Raw genomic sequence first — 18,586 nt, 5'->3', positions numbered from 1 at the left:
AGTGCTTCTCCTTGCTATTTCAGGAAAGCTTTGTGAAACTATGGGAAAGATAGTCTGCCCCAAACTAAAGGCAATCACTCCTAGGTAAAGATGGAAAAGGCGGTGGCTAACTGAAGCAGGCACTTTTGTCTTTCCACAGAGAAGCAGAAGAGTCTGAAGGGAGCTTTTGCCTGCTTATTATTTGTTCTTGCTTTGTTTTCTGCACGTGAGCAAGCTCTTTCATCTGAAACATCCAATACACCAGTCAGCTCTTACTTTGTTGTATTCCCAGATGCCAGGATGTGTGAGGAGTGAGACGTTCTCATTCCGCTTGGGATCCCTAGGCACGTCTGTGCAGGTGGGAGGGTTTCCATGGAAAACAGTGACTCATCCTATGGAGTACACACAGAAATATCTGTTAAGAGTAAAACGTGTAAATGAGCAAAGGACCTAACCATTTTCCATCCAACTTTTGCATTTAATCAGCGCGAGCAATACTGCATGCTACCACATAATCCCCATCTTGCTAAGTGGAGAAGTGTTTGGGATGCACAGAGAGATCAGCCTGACCCTGTTTGACCGGGAGCAGATGGAAAGCTACCTGGAAAGCTTAGTGGTGGAAATTGAGGACTTGGCATCGCCCATCCTCCGCAGCGTCTCCCTCTGCACCAACACGGAGGATGCCTTCCTCCGGGCCCAAGTCATCGTCATCCTGGATGACAGCACAGACGAGGAAGTGTACACCCTGGAGAGCTGCCTGAGAAGCCGGGTGCCGCTGTGCCGCCTCTACGGTTACCTGATGGAAAAAAATGCTCACGAGTCTGTCAAGGTCATCGTGGGCGGGAAAACCTTTGTGAATCTTAAAACAGCCTTGCTTATGCAATATGCCCCTAATATCGCGCACAACATCATTGCAGTGGCTCTGGGGGTGGAAGGCCAAGCAAAAGCAACTGTGGCCCGGAAGATGAAAACAACCTCAGCCAGTGAGTGAACGCCTACTGTCCTGTTTGTGTTTTGATACATGGGTCAAAAAGTGGGGAAGGAAAACTGCATCCTACAGGACCACCTAGGGTTTGTGACACAGAAGTAGAAGAGAGATGTAAGGAGTGTCTTAGGAGTGATGGGTGGAGCCAGTGTGGTCCTCCCTCATTGGGGGATGCCACTTGACAACCCCATCCTCCCTACCTAGCTTTTTCCTGTACACATATATTGTGATCCAGTTTAATTCATAAACCCGGGGCCATAAAAGACTAACAGCAGTAAAGAGTGATAACCTAATAAGCTAACAATAACAACATACAATAATTAAAGTGACCTAAAAGTTACCCACTTCTTATTTTTGGAATTTTTCATATAATCAAGTGCAGCGACAGAATTGTAGGTTAGTTGTAGAACTCTTGCCTAGCAGGCCCGAGAACCCAGGCAAGCACCAAACCTGCTGCATCCTCCATAAAAAGAGAAAGTGTCTAACTGAGGCAACCCTGTGGATGAGGACAGGGGCTGTGCACACTTCTCCTCATCCACCTTTGTGACTTTGCCCATCATTATAAAACTAGCAAATATTTGTTGTAATAAGATATCTATTAGTCAAGTAATATTTTTAACCTAATATCCCACTTTCCCCACAATAATAATGGGGAAAGTGGTGTGTGTTGTTTACAAATTCTCAAGGCTTTGTAAAAACAGCTTTGCCTCCTTTCCCACTTCTGTCCTCAGAATCATCATGTTTAAAAACAGCAACTCCCTCCTGGAATCAATGTGAAGATCCAAAGGGACAACGTCAGGGTCACTTTTCTGTTGTCACGAGACACCTTGACCAAGGCAACTTATAAAAGAAAGCATCTAATTGGGGGCTTGGTTACAGTTTCAGGGGGTCAGACCATGATCATGGTGGCAGAGAGCATGGCAGCAGGCAGGCATGCTGCTGGCGCAGGAGCTGCGGGCTTACATCTGACCTATAAACTTGAGGCCCACCCCCAGGGACACACCTCCTCCAAAAAGGCCACACCTCCTAATCCTTCCTAAACAGTTCCACCAGCTGGGACCAAGTAGTCAAACGTATGAGCCTATGAGGGCATTATCATTCAAACCACCACAGTCAGTATTTCAAAAGTGCCCATGAGAGCTGCCTGATGCATAGTAAAACTAAAAGGAGATTAAACCTACAGGTTTATTATATCTAATTAAATTTCATTATTGCTCTTTCAATTGATAGATATCAGAATCCTATGAAAATAAGACTGGATCACATTTAGTGTATTTTAGCTCTGCATCCTTAGAGCTGGTCCTTTATGTCTAGACTAACAGCATTTCTAAGGATGGAATTACAGGCTTGCTGGAAACAAAAGTTGGGGAGACCGTGGATGTGAACTGACAGTCGTTTAAGACAGTGCAGCACAGGATGCCAGCGAGGATCAGAGAGTGCCGTCAGTCATCTCTTGGCAGGAAAGCTCGGAATACTTCTGCCTTCTTGCATGCAGATTCAACAGTTACCCTAAAGCTTATTCTAATATTCTTCTTCCTACAAAAGAACAGACAAGAATTTAATCTCTTGGATACAGATTTTAAGTGCATAGATGTGCTTGTTAGTTGTATGTTAACTTGATACAAGCTAGAGTCATCTGAGAGGAAGGAACCTCAACTGAGAAAATGCCTCCATAAGATCAGGCTGTAGGCAAGCCTGCAGGGCATTTTTAAATTAGTGATTGATGGGAGAGGGCCCAGCCCATTGTGGGTGGTGGTCCTTTGTGCTAAAGAAAGCCAAAGGGAGCAAACCAGTAGATGGCACTTCTCCGTATCCTCTGCATCAGCCCCTGCCTCCAAATCCCCCCCCCCACTTCCTTCAATGGTAGACTACAGTGTTGAACTGTAAGCCAGATAAACCCTCCAAATCCCCCCCACTTCCTTCAATGGTAGACTACAGTGTTGAACTGTAAGCCAGATAAACCCTCCAAATCCCCCCCCACTTCCTTCAATGGTAGACTACAGTGTTGAACTGTAAGCCAGATAAACCCTCCAAATCCCCCCCCACTTCCTTCAATGGTAGACTACAGTGTTGAACTGTAAGCCAGATAAACCCTCCAAATCCCCCCCCACTTCCTTCAATGGTAGACTACAGTGTTGAACTGTAAGCCAGATAAACCCTTTCCCTCACAATAGCTTTGCTCACGATCTCATTACAATAGAAACCCTACCTAAAACAATAAATGCGTGAATAAATAAAATTCTTTTTTAAATTGCGTAAACCCTTCTACAAAATCAACAGTTGCAAAATCACAAATATTAAATTCCAATTCTTATTTTCTCCAGCTCATATTCTTTTATTTTTATCCATAGATATATAACTAACAAATATAACTGTGGTATTATTTTCTCATTTATCCCCTCTATCCTTTTGGCGGGTTTGTTTTCTCTTAAACCTTGGGGTGTGTTTTTTTTTTCTTTCTTCTGTTTGTTTGTTTTTCCGAAACAAGGTTTTTCTGGGTAGCTTTTGCTGTCCTGAAACTTACTCTGTAGACCAGGCTGGCCCTGAATTCAGAGATCTGGTTGCCTCTGCCTCCCGAGTGCTAGCATTAAAGGTGTGTGCCACCACCACTGCCTGGTTTAAACCTTGTTTCTAAAAGTACCTCCCATGAACAATATTATTTTACAAGTGATGAAACCTCCAGAGAGTTGTCATTTATGTACATTTCTAGTTCAGTCTAGAATCAAAAGTGCATTTTCAAAATCCAAACAGTTGAAAAGCTTCCCTTGGGGCCAGGGAAACATCTCAGTCAGTAAAATATCAGGTGTGACTACATACATAACTACATGTAACCCTAGCACACTGGGATGGAGACAGGCGCATCTCCAGGACTCACTGGCCAGCCAGGCGCGCCCCTTCTTAAAAGATACAGAGAAGAGTGGCTGAGTAAGATTCCCAATGCAACTTCTAGCTTACATGAGCACACTCAACCATACATGCTTGTGCGTTACACATCCCTGTGGGGGGGGGTTGTGGGAGAGAGAGATAGAGAGATAGATATAGATAGATAGATAGATAGACAGAGATAGATAGATAGATAGATAGATAGATAGATAGATAGATAGACAGACAGAGATAGATAGATAGATAGATAGATAGATAGATAGATAGATAGATAGATAGATAGATAGATAGATGATAGATATAGATTGAGAAGTTGAGCAACACAAAGGATACAATTTCCATTAGCGATCTCTCACGGCAGGTTCTTGGTATTGCTTGAATTACCCATCTAGCCCACCATTCCCAAGGCAGCACTAGTGACAATCAAGCCCTGATAATTAGGGAGGTGAACCCCAGCTTCAGCACAGGCTGGAGAGCTTGGATTCATTGGCTCAACCCTAAAACAAATATATACAAAGCTTTGCATTTAAGTAAATTTTATATTGATGGTCCTTATTATGATTATTTCTGATTCTGTTCTGTATAGGCATCAAAGATGTCATAATTTGGGGTAATATCAGTGGAAATAACTACGTTGATCTGAGGAAAGCCAAAGTTTATGACTATGACAGTGCTATTAAGGGACCTCCTGGATATTGTCACCCGGTGTTAAACTTGATTTTTGACAGGTACAGTATATTTTTAAGTGAAATATACTAACATTAGATAATAATATAATGTATATAGACTTAGATTAATAATATAATGATATATAACAGTTGAAAGCACTATTGAAACATCTTGTAAAATTTGCATAAAATAACTTGTATTGTTTATGCACATTTTTTGTTTTCTACCAAAGAATCAGAAAAATCCACAGAATAGTAACTTATTGGCCCTCATCCCCATTTGATTCGGTTTAAAATCATGAATTTTTACATTTCAAGTCACCCAGAAAGTAGTTTATGTATTCTGTCAAAGTTGTCTCTAAAGTAGGTGTACGCAAAGCAGATGTCAATATAAAGACAGGTGTATATCAAGGAGAAAGTAGTTGAGCATTTGGAGGAAGAGGAGTTGTGATGATGAGCAGGCCACTGTCAGGTCCCAAGAGAGGCAGAGCTGAGAACCCGTGTGTCCCAGGAGCAGGAAACCTCCTGAGGTGGAATTCAACATCATTTATTAGTTGTGTGGCTTTGGGGAAGTTACATCAAATTTGTGCCTCCGTGGCTCTACTGATAGAACGGAAATGGTAATGTGGCCTGTCACATATAGAAGAAATGGGGAAATTAATGAATTCATTTTAAAGCCTGCATGATGATGAGAAAGGAGAGGGGTAGCCAGAGCTCCTGAAGCACCGTTCTCATCGCTGCCCCAGTTCCCCAGTGCGGCCTCTCCTTTTCCCCCATCCTTTATTGCCCCGCCCTCTTCAGACTAGGGGATGGTATCCATGCCAAGGAACCAGGTGTGCTGGGCTCCCTCTCCCGAAACCCCAGTCCTCTCCATGTGCTACCTGCACAAGGTCAATGTTGTGGGGATCTGGGACCATTCTCTGCCCGGCTAATCGGGCAAACCTTGCTCTCATCCAGCTCAGCTCTTTCCTGAGTTTATCCTTCACGACTATAAAACATGTTACCCCAAATCTCATTGTGAATGATTCACTGTTTAATGAACGTATTTGATTTTAAATGAAGGGTCTGATCGGTCCCAAGAAAGCATCAACATATAATTAATTACTTAGAATAAAAGAAATTTTTTTGTAGCCTATGGTATCTTTTCAGTGTTCCATAATTTACCACTACACTTCAGACTGAAATTTAATTGTTCCTTTCTGCCCAATTGCATTGCTTTCATAGGTAATGAGGACGCCAGAAGAAAGGGTATGTGGGTCACATTACTGTCTCAATGGCACATAGAGCTCTCTGTGCTGAGTTCCAGGGCTCAGAGGATCTCCTTTCCATCCCTCTCTCTGTTGGGAAGTTGATTCTCTCTTTTCTTGCAGTGAGTGGGTAACAAAAGACTTTGTGATGAGGCTTCGGAACTTGAGCAGCACTGGAAAGGAATTTGGGGGCATTTTGGCTGCACACAGCATAGCCACCACACTGAAGTACTGGTATCATGGCTCACCGCCTGGAGAGATTGTTTCCTTGGGGATAATGAGTGAAGGTAATAATTCCTGGGGTTTTTTCTTGTTTGTTTGTTTTTTTGTTTGTTTTTGTTTTTTTGTTTGTTTGGTTTTTTTTTGTTCTGGTTTTTCGAGACAGGATTTCTCTGTAGCTTTGGAGCCTGTCCTGGAACTAGCTATCATAGACCAGGCTGGTCTCGAATTCACAGAAATCTGCCTGCCTCTGCCTCCCGAGTGCTGGGATTAAAGATGTGTGCCACAACTGCCTGGCAATAATTCTTGTCTTAATGCTCTGTTTAGATCATAGCATGGTATATGATTTGTGTAGGTTTTAACAGGGCCATAATGCACTCATTCATTCATTCATTCATTATCCAACTGCTCACTCAAAAACTCAACAATATTTATCGTGAATGTACTAGAGAGGCAGACAAGGGATTGCAGCCTTTAGAAAGCAATTAAGTAGAGTCAAGAAGAGCCAGGTCTCTAGAAAGGCTCATGATGTTTTCCTCTCTGTATACAGCTGAGAAAGAAAAATCCAAATCTATTCTAGACAGCGACAGGGAGGCAGGCCAGGCTTTGTGAAGAGAGGGTATTGCAGGAAATCTTGAAGTCTTTGATTCTGACCTGGAAGGCTGTGGGTGAGCACTGAACACCAATAGTGAAAACTCAGAGTCGGTATGCAAACGTGGAAAGAGACCCAACCTTCAGGAGACCAAGCAGAACCAAGAATGCCAAAAGGACACTGTAGTCAGAGTTTTCGACAGGACTATCAGTTCCCCAGTGATGACATAATGACATGGAGGCTTGTTATTAATTATTAATTTTATTATTAGTAATTATGAAAGCCTAGCCAATACCTTAGGTTTGTTTCTAACTGGCTCTTATAACTTAAATTAACCCATTTCTATTAATTTACTTTCTCCTTTATTTCCTCATCTCCCTGGTGCCCATCCTGCTTGCGTTGTGTCCCTGGCATCTTTGCCCTATACTTCTCAGCATCCTCTGTGCCTGGAAATTCTGCCCAGTTTTTGGCCATTCAGCTTTTTATTAAACCAATTAGAGTGGCACATCTTCACAGTCTACAAAAAGATTATTCCACAACATTTCCCCCTTTTTGTCTAGATAAAAAAAGAAAAAGTTTTAACTCTAGTGCAGTAAAACTGTACGTGATAAAAAAACAATTATCGGGTAAGAATTACATTTACAATGCCCAGTCCATTTGCATTTTGAAAATTTATAGAAAATATTCCATTATATCTCCTATCTTAGCCCAAAATTTATATCTAAACCATTTTTCATAACTTGTATTATCACCCTAAAAATATCTTTTTTAGACCTTAAAACATTTTTTTAGATAAACAACTTAAGCTTTTATGTTTCTCAACCTTCTAAACATTACATCTTTTATATAAGTTTCTTTTCTGAAGTTGGAAACAAGGAAAACTATAAAACTATAACTCTCTAGTCTGGAGTTCCTATCATAGAACAAAGGAGGATAAAATATTAGTTGAGTGCATAGGAAGTGCAAAGCAAGCAACTTCCAAATCTATAAAAAAATGACAAAACAACTGACTTCCTAGAAAGTCACCCAAGGTTCCTCTGTAATTCTGGTGGCTTCCATCTTTGGCCTTTCAGTCTAGAATATCTTGCAGAATTTTCTATAAAGTAGAAAGTTGTACCTGGTCTAAAAAGTTCAGCAGTCATTTTCTTTGGTATCCTGCTTGTCCAATTTGGACAGCATACTGTCAGCAGTTGAGACAAGAACAATTTCTTGCCCAAATAGCTAATTTTTGCCATAAAGAAAGCAAATACCTTGTGGGGGTTCTTCAATTGCCATCTTTCTTTTATGAAGTAAATTGGTGCTTCCAAGATCAGACATGTCTCATTGTCATGAAAGCTTTGTGCTATTAAAACATTAAAATGCTATATTCTGTAGGTCTCCAAAGTATTTGAAGACAATTTTTTTAAAACGTCTCTGATTGACCTTGAAAACATATCTGACATGACTATAAGTTTAATTGTTATAGATGATTGACAACCTGTATTTTCTTGTTCTCCTAAATAGCTTTCAAAGACTAAAACTTTACATTTCATTTTTAAATGAGTTGCATAGGTACAATCTCTTAAACAAGATAGAAACATATATACAGTGTAACAAAAAAATCTTAAATTGCATGAGTATACAAAAATCCACATCAATGTAAAATATTTAAGACTAGTGGTTGTTCAAAAGTAGATTCAGCGATCCACCCTCTTATCTCACTGGTTCTATATTATAGTCTCCCTTTTTTCCTTAGGAAAAGATCCTTGTAGCTAATCTCCTCTGATTAGCTTTCTCCCTGACCATGACCAATAACAACTTGTAACCAACCCCCTTAACAATGATAACCATCCATAACCCACTGATTAACCAAAAACCTCCCACCCTTCCTTTTCTGAAACTGGCCGTAATGTTCTTCAGGCTGCTTCCTGGGGGCACTGGCATTTTAGGGGACCCTGAGAAAATTGAATAATGGTCAAATCCTGGCTAGAATAGTCTTTGAGGCTGGACCATCTCAGCTAACAGCCTTAAAGCTGTTCTGGATGCAGAACTCTGAGGAAACTGAAATAGAGGCACTCTGAGAGACTGAATCACTTGGACCACCCATTTTCATTGGTGTCTGGTCCCCTTGCTCTGAAAACACACAAACTTTTGAAGATAACATATATATCTGCATTAACACAAGTATAGACTGTGCACTGTACACAAGCCAGCCAAAGGAGATTTTTTGTTTTATGTTTGAGCATTAAAATGTACATCACCTGCCTTGTTGATTTTCTAGGTTGTTTCTTCATGTCTGTAGTCAGGATTTTCAAGGAGTACTCACCCAATCAAATCGGAGCTCTTTTGACCTTGAATAAATCCACAGCCTTTTATTTCCTTGGAAGTAAAAGCATAACCTCATAGTAACATTTTTTTTACTTCCACTTTGAAGCTAAAACATCTTTAAAATGTATAAGTTGGTTTCATTTAGTAGTTTTTAAAAATAATCCAATGTTTCTCAGCAGCTATGGCTTGCTCATCAGCAATCAAAAAAATTAAAGTCAACACAGCACCATACAGGGTCCAGACTCCTGTGCATTTCCCATCTCTGCATGGCTTGCTTTTTTATTATTTATAAATGCTTTTCTTTTTTCTATGACTGTTGATACCATTTTCTTTTCTTTCTTAAGCCTGTGCACACTTTTGAATGCACTATAACCTGTTTAGAGGTTCTTTCCATCTGTATCTGTCTTTACTAAGCATTTGCAACATTCTATGATCGTGTGAGACAAATCTTAAACTGTTAGGTCAGCCACCTGCTTGGATCAGCTTAGCTCATGGTGCTGGCACATGGTGCTGGTCAATGGTTCCAGCCTGCAGGCATCAGCCGGTGGCTGTGCCTCTGTATGACCCTGAGCACCAGGCTGACAGACTGCAGAACTAAGAAGTTACGTCTGGCTCTTTGCCTATACCTTTTTTTCCCACTTTCTCAGGTCCTGTATTTGGATATTTGAGCCCACACAACAAATGGTTGGATGCCATTTGTAGTCAGACTTTTTTGTCATATGATCAACTCCCCAATAATGACATGACGACTTATTATTAATTATGAAAGCTCAGTTGATAGTTTAGTCTTGTTTCTAACCGGCTCTCGAAACTTAAGTTAACCCATTCCTTTGTATTTACTTTCTGCCTCGAAACCTTATCACCTTACTCATAGGGGACCCACCATGCTTCCTTTGCATACCTGGAGTACTTGCCCTTTCTATCCCCAGCATCCTCCTGTGCCTGGAAACCCTGTCTAGTGATTGGCCGTTCAGCTTTTAATTAGACCAATCAGAGAGAAACATCTTCACAGTGTAGTACAAAAAGATTATCCACAACAGGCTGCTGCCCATCAGTAAACACTGCAGAGGTATGCTACAAGCTAAGAAGTATGTAGAAGTCTCCATCACTCTTACAAACTAGCAAAGGCAGTGCTGCTGCTGTGTCCTCTGTAGGTTCGGCCTTTAGCATTTCCTCCCTTTTGTTTCTGTCCATCTCGTTGGCTCCCTGATCTTCAGGCCCTGGCCTCTCTACTGAATTCAAGCCTCAGTAGGTTGGAAACATGGTCATGTGAACGCCATGCTGTGAACCCAACATAGGGTAACCTGAACCTGCTGGCTTTTTTCTCAGTCAGACCTACCTCTGGCATTGCTTGTGTTATCAGTAGGGCCACCATTGCTTCCTCGCTCCAATTTCAGTGCATCTCAGAGACGTCTCCAAAAATCTCCAGTGTGAGAATTAATGTCTCTCTCAAAACTCTCTCAGAGTGAGAAAAAAATATTTCTATTTGTTTGTTTGTTTGGTTTTTGTTTTGTTTTGTTTTGAGACAGGGTTTCTCTGTGTAACCTGGCACTGTCTCTGTAAACCAGGCTGACTTCAAACACATAGAGATCTGCCTACTTCTGCTTCCCGAGTGCTGGGACTAAAGGCATGCACCATCACTCAGCTCAGACAAAATATTCCTTTTTTTATGGACAAATTCCCCTGCAAATCTTTTATTAGCACATGAAAATATGAAAATGTACCTCATTCTTTTAAATAATTTCACATCATTCCATCATGCCATGATTTAGGTAACTTTCCCTGTTTGTAAACAGCTGGGCTGCCTCACCCCCTTCCCTGTAAAGAACATTACAATTTAAAATTTACATATATGTTTGGACATTCATTTAGACAAATGTCAGAAGAATTTGTATAAATTTAATTGTGAGTCAAAAGGACACACACACACACAAACACAGTATTTGTGGGTGTGTCCTTCCTTCTTTCCTTCTCTCCCTTCCTTCCTTCCGTCCTTTTTTCCTTCCTTCCTTTCTTCCTTCCTTCCTCCCTTCCTTTTGTCAAAGATGGCAAAATAAAATATAATTAAGATAAAGCAAAAACTAGCTGCTGGTGGTGACACACATCTTTAATCCCAGCACTTGGGAGGCAGAGGCAGGCAGATTTCAGTGAGTTCAAGACCAGCCTGGTCTACAAAGGGAGTTTCAGGACAGCCAGGACTGTTACACAGAGAAACCCTGTGTCAAAAAAACAAAACAAAACAAAAAGGTAAATCAAAAACCATCATATCAGATATGCTCACAGCAGCTCAACAAAAGGAAAGTCTTAAGAGCAGGCATAAGAATCAGAGACACACGCATTCTCGTACTCAGGAGTTCCATCAGAATAAGAAGTTAAAGCTCTGCTATCTCTGCAGAGGACTTGATGCAGCCCAGTGTGGACACCGTGCCCACTGCGCCAGTCTCTGTGGTCACATGCACCTACCTCAGCTGAGTCAGAGGCTCTGTTCTCCTGCTCTCCTCCACACCCTCTGGCTTGTACACTCTTTCCACCTTCTCTTCCAAGGCTTCCCTGAACTTTGAGGTAATGCCTGGCTGTAGGTCTCTGCATCTGTTCCCATCTGCTGCTTGAGGAAACTTCTCTGACGACGACTGAGTGAGGTAGTGATCATGTTTGTCTTTTTGGGGTCTGGGTTACCTCACTCACGATAATTTTTTTCTGGTTCCATCCATATGTCTGCGAATGTCATGATGTTATTTTTAACAGCTGAGTAGTACTCCATTCTGTAAATCTGCCACATTTTCTTTATTCATTTTTTGGTTGAGAGACATCTAGATTGTTTCCAGTTTCTGGTTATTATAAATAAAGCAACAATTAACATGGTTGAGCAAGTATCTTGTGGTAGGATGGAGCGTCCTTTGGATATATGCTCGAGTGTTATAGCTGGATCTTGAGGTAGATTGATTCCCAACTTTCTGAGGACTCACCATATTGATTTCCACAGTGGCTGTACAAGTTTGCACTCCCACCAGTAATAAATGAGTGCTCTCTTTATCCCATATCCTTACCAACGTGAGCTTTCACTTCAAATATTGATCTTAGCCATTTTGATAGTTGAAAGATGAAATCCCAATGTAGTTTTGATTTGCATTTGCCTGGTGGCTAAGGACATTGAACATTCTTTAATAGTTTCTCAGGAATTTGAGTTTTCACTATTGAGAATTCTCTATTTAGACCTGTATCCCACTTGTTAATTGGGCTATTTAGTTTTGTTATATTTAGTTTCTTGAGTTCTTTATAGATTTTGGATATTAGTCACCTATCAGATATGAAGTTGGTAAAGATCTTTTCCCGTGCTGTAGGCTGGGCTTTGTCTGGATGACAGTGTCCTTTGCTTACAGAAGCTTTTCAATTTAGCTATCCTGAGTTTTTTGTTTTTTCCATATGAAGTTGAGAATTGTTTTTTTTAAAGTCTGTGAAGAAGTATGTTGGAATTTTGATGGGGGTTACATTGAATCTGTAGGTTGCTTTTCATGAAATGGCCATTTTTACACATTAATTCTACTAATCCATAAGCCTGGGAGATTTTTCCATCTTCTTATACCTTCTTCAATTTCTTTCTTCAAGGACTTGAAGTTTTTATCACACAAATCTTTCACTTACTTGGTTAGAGTTATCCCAAGATATTTTGTATTTTTCTAAGGCTATTGTGAAAGGTATTGTTTCCCTGATTTGTTTCTCGGTTCATTTGTCAGACAGAATATTCTACTGTGCCTTTATAGATGCATGCAACCTCTTCATTAGAATCTCTGCACTGAGGGTAGGCTCACTCTGTGACTCCTGCTACATCTCCATGGGAGAAGCTTCTTATGTGACACTCAGGCCACAGTGAACAGCTTAAGTGATAATGCCTGGCCATTGCCACTCTGGGACTGTGGAGAGACAGGCATTGAAAACCCCGTGATGGGACATGGAAGTGACTCTAAGTTTAGTTAGCTTTTGGGAATTCATATGGAAGAAGGAGAGGACCTTCAAATGTGTGTATGTGAACACACACACAAGAAAATGAGAGAGAGAAAGAGAGAGAGAAATCTTTTTATTTGTAAGCTTTATTAACCTCTGTAGGAATTCCACTCAAAACTAAAAATTATTTGTTTCTTAGTCTATTCTCATGAGACCCTGTTAGATAAGCTAACCTACACTCTGTCCCAATAAAACACATTCTCCACAGATAGGTTGCCAGCACCATGGACAGATCTGGCAATGAGCCAGACTAGGTAAACACAGGGCCATAGGACAACTTAGCAGTATTTAGAAAATGAGATCACAGAGCTGTTGCAGCAAGACTGTCTAGGCTGCTGGAATCAACATGGCTAACCCACATGACCACTGCCTTTCTTTTCCTCATTTTAGGGGTGTTTCCACATCATTAGCCTTGCAAAATTGCCTGTTCCCACAATGCATCTGACACCATGGCACACCAGGAAAACTCCATTAAAAGAAGAAAGGGAGAGAAAATGAATTTTCAGGATTGTTCTGACCTAGTCCTATAATTTTCCACATTTCTCTCTACCTTAACTCATGAATAACATCCACAGACTTCAAAATCTGTCCATAAAATGACTGTCCAAGATGGCACCCTTGTGATTCTCTCAAGAAGCCTATACCCACCTTTAAGTGTATGCTGAAGCCCTTTACTTAATAAACCCTGCTTTAGAAAACACCAGGTTTGTTTTATACTGACTTGTCCTGAAATTGTTATCTGCAAAGTAATTCAGTACCTTCATCTCTCCCCTGGTGGAGTCTCTGAAAAGAACCCTGGCCACATACAGGCCAGTACTGAGCTGGGCCTCCCACAGCTACTGACAACAATGGCTCTGGTATGCAGAATGCCAGGATTTAGCAATTTAACAACTGAAAGCCGTCCATAGGAAGTGACTAGAATAGAAAGTAAGTATGATTAGCTTTACAAGAACAAAGATGGAGAACTGAAGCTGCAAGGAAATAACCAAACCTCCTGTCCACTTCCTTTCCTTTCCTAGCCTAGCATACATTAACTATATGGTTGCTATAATGTCCTGGCTAGTTTTATGTCAACTCAACACTACCTAGAGTCACTGGAGAGGAGGAAGTCTCAACTGAAAGAATACCTCCATAAGATCAAGTTACAGACAAGTGTATAAGGCATTTTCTTAATTAGTGATTGTCACAGGAGGGCCCCATCTGTTCTGGATGGTGCCATTGGTAGTAAGAGGCCACTCGTTTGTTCCTGCCTGCTCAGCCCTGAAATAACCACACAGAAACTATATTAATTAAATCACTGCTTGACCCATTAGCTCTAGCTTCTTATTGGCTAACTCTCACATCTAAATTTAACCCATTTCTATTAATCTGTGTATCACCACGTGGCTGTGGCTCACTGGCAAGGTTCCAGCACATCTGTTCCCAGAGGCTACATGGTGTCTCCTTATTCTGCCTTCTTTCTCCCAGCATTCAGTTTAGTTTCCCCCACCGAGCTCTACTCTGTCCTATCACAGGCCAAGGCAGATTCTTTATTCATTAACCAATCATATTCACAGTATGCAGAGGGGAATCCCACATCACCATCCCTAGGCTGGTGGCCCTGGGTTCTTTAAGAAAGTAGGATGAATAAGTCATATGAAGTCTCTTTGTATTCCCGTTCTCTTCCTCTATCTCTCTTGCTGTGGGATAATGCTCTTGTACCCTGTAAAGATTTGTCACTTGTATTGGTTTAATAAAACACTCATTGGCCATTGGCCAGCAGAAAGTATAGGCAGGGTGACCAGACTAGAAGAATTCTAGGAAGAGGAAAGACTCAGTCTGCAGTCACCAGCCAGATACAGAAGAAGCAAGATGAGAATGCTTCACTGATAAAAGGTACCAAGCCACATGACTAACATAGAAAAGAATCATGGGTTAGTTTAAGTTGTAAGAGTTAAGTTAATATTAAGCCTGAGCTAATAGGCCAACCAGTTTATAATTAATATAAGCCTCTGCATGTTTTGTTGGAACTGAATTGCTGCAGGACCAGATGGGACAGAAACTTCTATCTACACTCTCTGATCTGTTCCTACTTCTCTTGTGTCTAGGTTCAGGCTGCTGGACATGTTCAAACTACGTCTTTCTCTCTTTCTTCTCTGGGATCTTCCAGATTCATCTGGGTGTTCTTTTTCTCCCATATCTACAATAAAAAATTTTCCCCTTAATCTTACCATGGAGTGGCCATGTCATCAATTTACATAAATGATGAAGCACAAGCCAAATAAACCCTTTCTTCCCCAAGTTGCTTTGGTCATGATGTTTCATCACAACAATGGTAACCCTAAGACACGTAGTAAGCTAGAAAAGAAAGCCAAATTATTCGAGTGGTTCATGCTCATGTGTTACATGCAGAGTCATAGAACAGCTATGGGAAACAGGTACAAATTATACACAAGGCTTAGAAAAGAAAGACTTCACTAACCCCTAGATATGAAAGAGAAGGGAGAATGGTGTGCATTAAGGACTGAATGGGTGCTCCAGTCCTAATCAGATAGGAATTCTAGAAACTTAGCACCACCAGTGTCCTTAAAAATCATGTACTGACTCCGGGATTAAGAGCACTTCCTGCTCTTATAGAGGACCAGGATTTGATTACCAATATCCATATCAGGCAGCTCACACCACCTGACCACCTATAAGCTCAGATCCAGGATATTTAATACCCTCTGCTGACCCCCTTAGGTACATGCATGAGCGTGCGCACACACACACACACACACACACACACACACACACACACACACACATACAGAGTTTTAAAATCATGTACTATGTGCGTTGTTTTCAGTCCTTTTCCAAATTCTATATTTATTTGTGCTTTGCTCTGTCTATGCTCCCTGCAGGCCAATTTGATATTCCAGAAGGGGTCGTGTTCTCTATGCCTGTGAAATTTGATAACGGAACGTGGGTAGTTCTTACAGACCTTGAGGGCGTTTCGCTGAGTAAGCAGATAATAAACTGGCTCACAGATGATCTGATTCAGGTACGGCAGAGGGCCTACAAAGGAGCTGGCTTTGATAATGATCTCAAAATGGTTCTGGAGGCTAAGACATGCATGAGCTCAATTTCTGTCATGTTCCTGAAAACCATAAAGCAGCAAAGGTTTGGAGAATATATCAAAAACATGTCATGCATCTGGTTTTATAATTTTCAGTATGCTAAAAATATTTATTTGTTTTAAATCAAGCATCAAATAATTTTTCTGCTAAAGAATGACTTAGCGGTTGCTGTCATTTAATGCTCTGATTATAACTTTTTCAACAGGAAAAACGTGTTGCATTTGGAGAATTAATAACTTTTCAGCCAGTTAAAGAAGGTAATCTCATAAATTTGTTGTCTCTTTGATCTGATGCCAAAAAGGTACTTACAGGGTGCTTTAGAGAAGGCTCAGTGGTTAACAGCACTGGCTGCTCAAGGGATCTACGTTTGATTTTTCAACATCCATTTGGTGACACAAGCATCCACAAATCCAGTTTCAGGGCAGCCTTTCTGGCCTCCGTTGTCAATAGACATGCATGTGGTATACAGATAGATATATGGACAGGCAAAATGCTCATACACATAAGATAAAAATAAATCTTTTTAAATTTTTTTAAAAGGTACCACATGGCTGAAGAGGTGGCCTGTGGGTAGGAGCACTTGCTCTGCAAGAAGGAGTTTGGATTGGTGGCACTCACACAGAAGAGAGAGTGTGGTCAAACATGTGTGCCTGTAACTCCCAAAGCTTCAGGCAGGCAAGAGATGGGAAGGTCTCTGAGGCCTTCTAGCTGTCAACCAAGCTGCATTTTAATGAAAGGCCCTGTCTTAAAAAACCAAAGTGGAGAGAGTCAGAAGAGCCACGACCTCCTCCTTTTGCCGTGCACACATGCCGTGCACCTGCATTCACACTCACACACCATGCAGTGCTCACACACACATGTGCATGCCTACACACAGATATGAAATGCTTGTTATAGCTGAACTGCTGTCAATACTAATATAGATAACTAGACTACATATTTTGTTTTTAAAACTAAATTGTTAGCAAAATAAGCGGCTAAATTCAATGTGTCTTTAGAAATACAGCATAAAATGCTAAAGAAATCACATTTTTAGAATACTGTGGCTTTGTAAGTTTTGTATATTCCACATTTACTAGTTTTTCAGAACTAGTATAACAAGTTAGCCTGCACCAGGTGACATAAGACTAAGATGTCAGTAAAGCCCTGTTCTCTGCAAGTTCTAGAGAAGAACCCTTCCTTGCTTAGCCTGGCTTCTAGTAGAGGTACTCGGCAGTGTTGACTCGTAACCATACCACATTCTTTGCCATCCTGCACATATCTGTTTGTGCCCTGGATGTTTGTGTTTCCAAATCTCTCTCAAGCCACAAGGACTAGACCTTATTGCGTTTAAGACCAATCTTGATTTCACTATGACTCCATTTAAATTTGTACTTGTATTTTTTGTTATATGTATGTGTGTGTGTATATGCATGATTTATGTGTACCACATGTGTGCAAAAGCCTGCAGAGACCACATAGAGTGTTGGGTCCCCCGGACATGGCAATTGCAAGCTTCCTTGTGGGTGTTGGGAACCAAAGTCTGGTCCTCTACAAGATCAGAAAATGCTCTTAACTGCTGAGCTGTCCCTTGAGCCCCCATAAGACCCTTATTTTAAATTGATTATCCCTGCCTACAAACAAGATTAAAAGTACAGGCACCAGCAGTTAGAACTGCTATCTATCTTTGGGGAAGCACAGTCTAACCTATTATACCATATTTATTTTTAAATAACTTCATTTACAATCCAGTAAATATCAATAAACACACTTTTCCCTTTGATGGTTTGCTAATCATGAACTCATAAGGAAGTGCTGCCTTCTCTCCTTTTTTCTTCTCCGAGCCATTTAAAAAAATTCTCAGTTGGGCATGGTAGCACATACGCCTTTAATCCTAGGAGGCAAAGGCAGGCTTATGTGAGTTTGAGGCCATTCCTGGTCTACGTAGTCTCTCTGAAGAGAAACCCTGTCTTGAAAAGCAAAGCAAACAAACAAGAACAAGAACAAATTCAGTTTACATCTGGAAGAAGACATGTTGAAGTGAATACACTTATCTATGCAAAGAGCATTAACCAAATGTTTTTCCCAACCTTAGATTCTCTTCTTCCACTAATATTTGTGGAGTACCAACAGTGAGCTGACAGTAAAAACTGAAAGTATAGGGTAGATAAAATAGATGGTGGCCACGCCTGATCCAAATGGCATCTCTCTATACCTGAGGAATGAGAAGAAAGGGATTCTGGGAGGGCTTATGCCAGGGAATAGAAGAGAAAACCTTGGGCCAGGAACACACAGATGGACTTGTTTGGAAGAAGTACAGAAGAACTTGGGTGACCGAAGCCCAAGGACAATGGCAGAGAGGCAGAGTCATAAAGAATGCCTGTGCCAGCTAATGGAAGACTTTGGGAACAGGCGGCAGAGGGACGACGAAGGAGGAGCAGAAGAGTCAGCCACACAGGACGGGCAATGCAGTCTGGTCCAGTGTGTAAATAGTTCAAAAAGCAAAGCTATGCACAGAAAGTGAAGGGATGAGGAGAGCAGCACATTAACATGAAGAAAGGATCAGTGTCAGCCAGGGTACTCGAAACTGGGCAGAGGTGTATGTTTGTTGACAGGGGAAATGGCAA

At 41.0% G+C, this 18,586-nt stretch overlaps 1 protein-coding gene across 2 annotated transcripts in view; it reads left to right on the top strand.

Moving 5' to 3' along the window:
• Window positions 1-18,586, top strand: part of Mdh1b (malate dehydrogenase 1B) — a 37,798-nt gene that overhangs the window by 10,128 nt on the left and 9,084 nt on the right. For both annotated transcript variants that reach the window (XM_075951342.1, XM_075951343.1), the window contains exons 5-9: window positions 466-962; window positions 4,434-4,575; window positions 5,886-6,049; window positions 15,765-15,904; window positions 16,186-16,237. In XM_075951342.1, coding sequence (XP_075807457.1) covers window positions 466-962; window positions 4,434-4,575; window positions 5,886-6,049; window positions 15,765-15,904; window positions 16,186-16,237 — 995 coding nt within the window. The remainder of the gene's footprint in view (window positions 1-465; window positions 963-4,433; window positions 4,576-5,885; window positions 6,050-15,764; window positions 15,905-16,185; window positions 16,238-18,586) is intronic.

Source organism: Microtus pennsylvanicus, chromosome 17 (genome assembly GCF_037038515.1).
Source record: "Microtus pennsylvanicus isolate mMicPen1 chromosome 17, mMicPen1.hap1, whole genome shotgun sequence".
NCBI classification, from domain to species: Eukaryota; Metazoa; Chordata; class Mammalia; order Rodentia; family Cricetidae; genus Microtus; species Microtus pennsylvanicus.
Note: the sequence above shows the minus strand (reverse complement) of the source record. Positions and strands in the feature narration are given on the sequence as shown.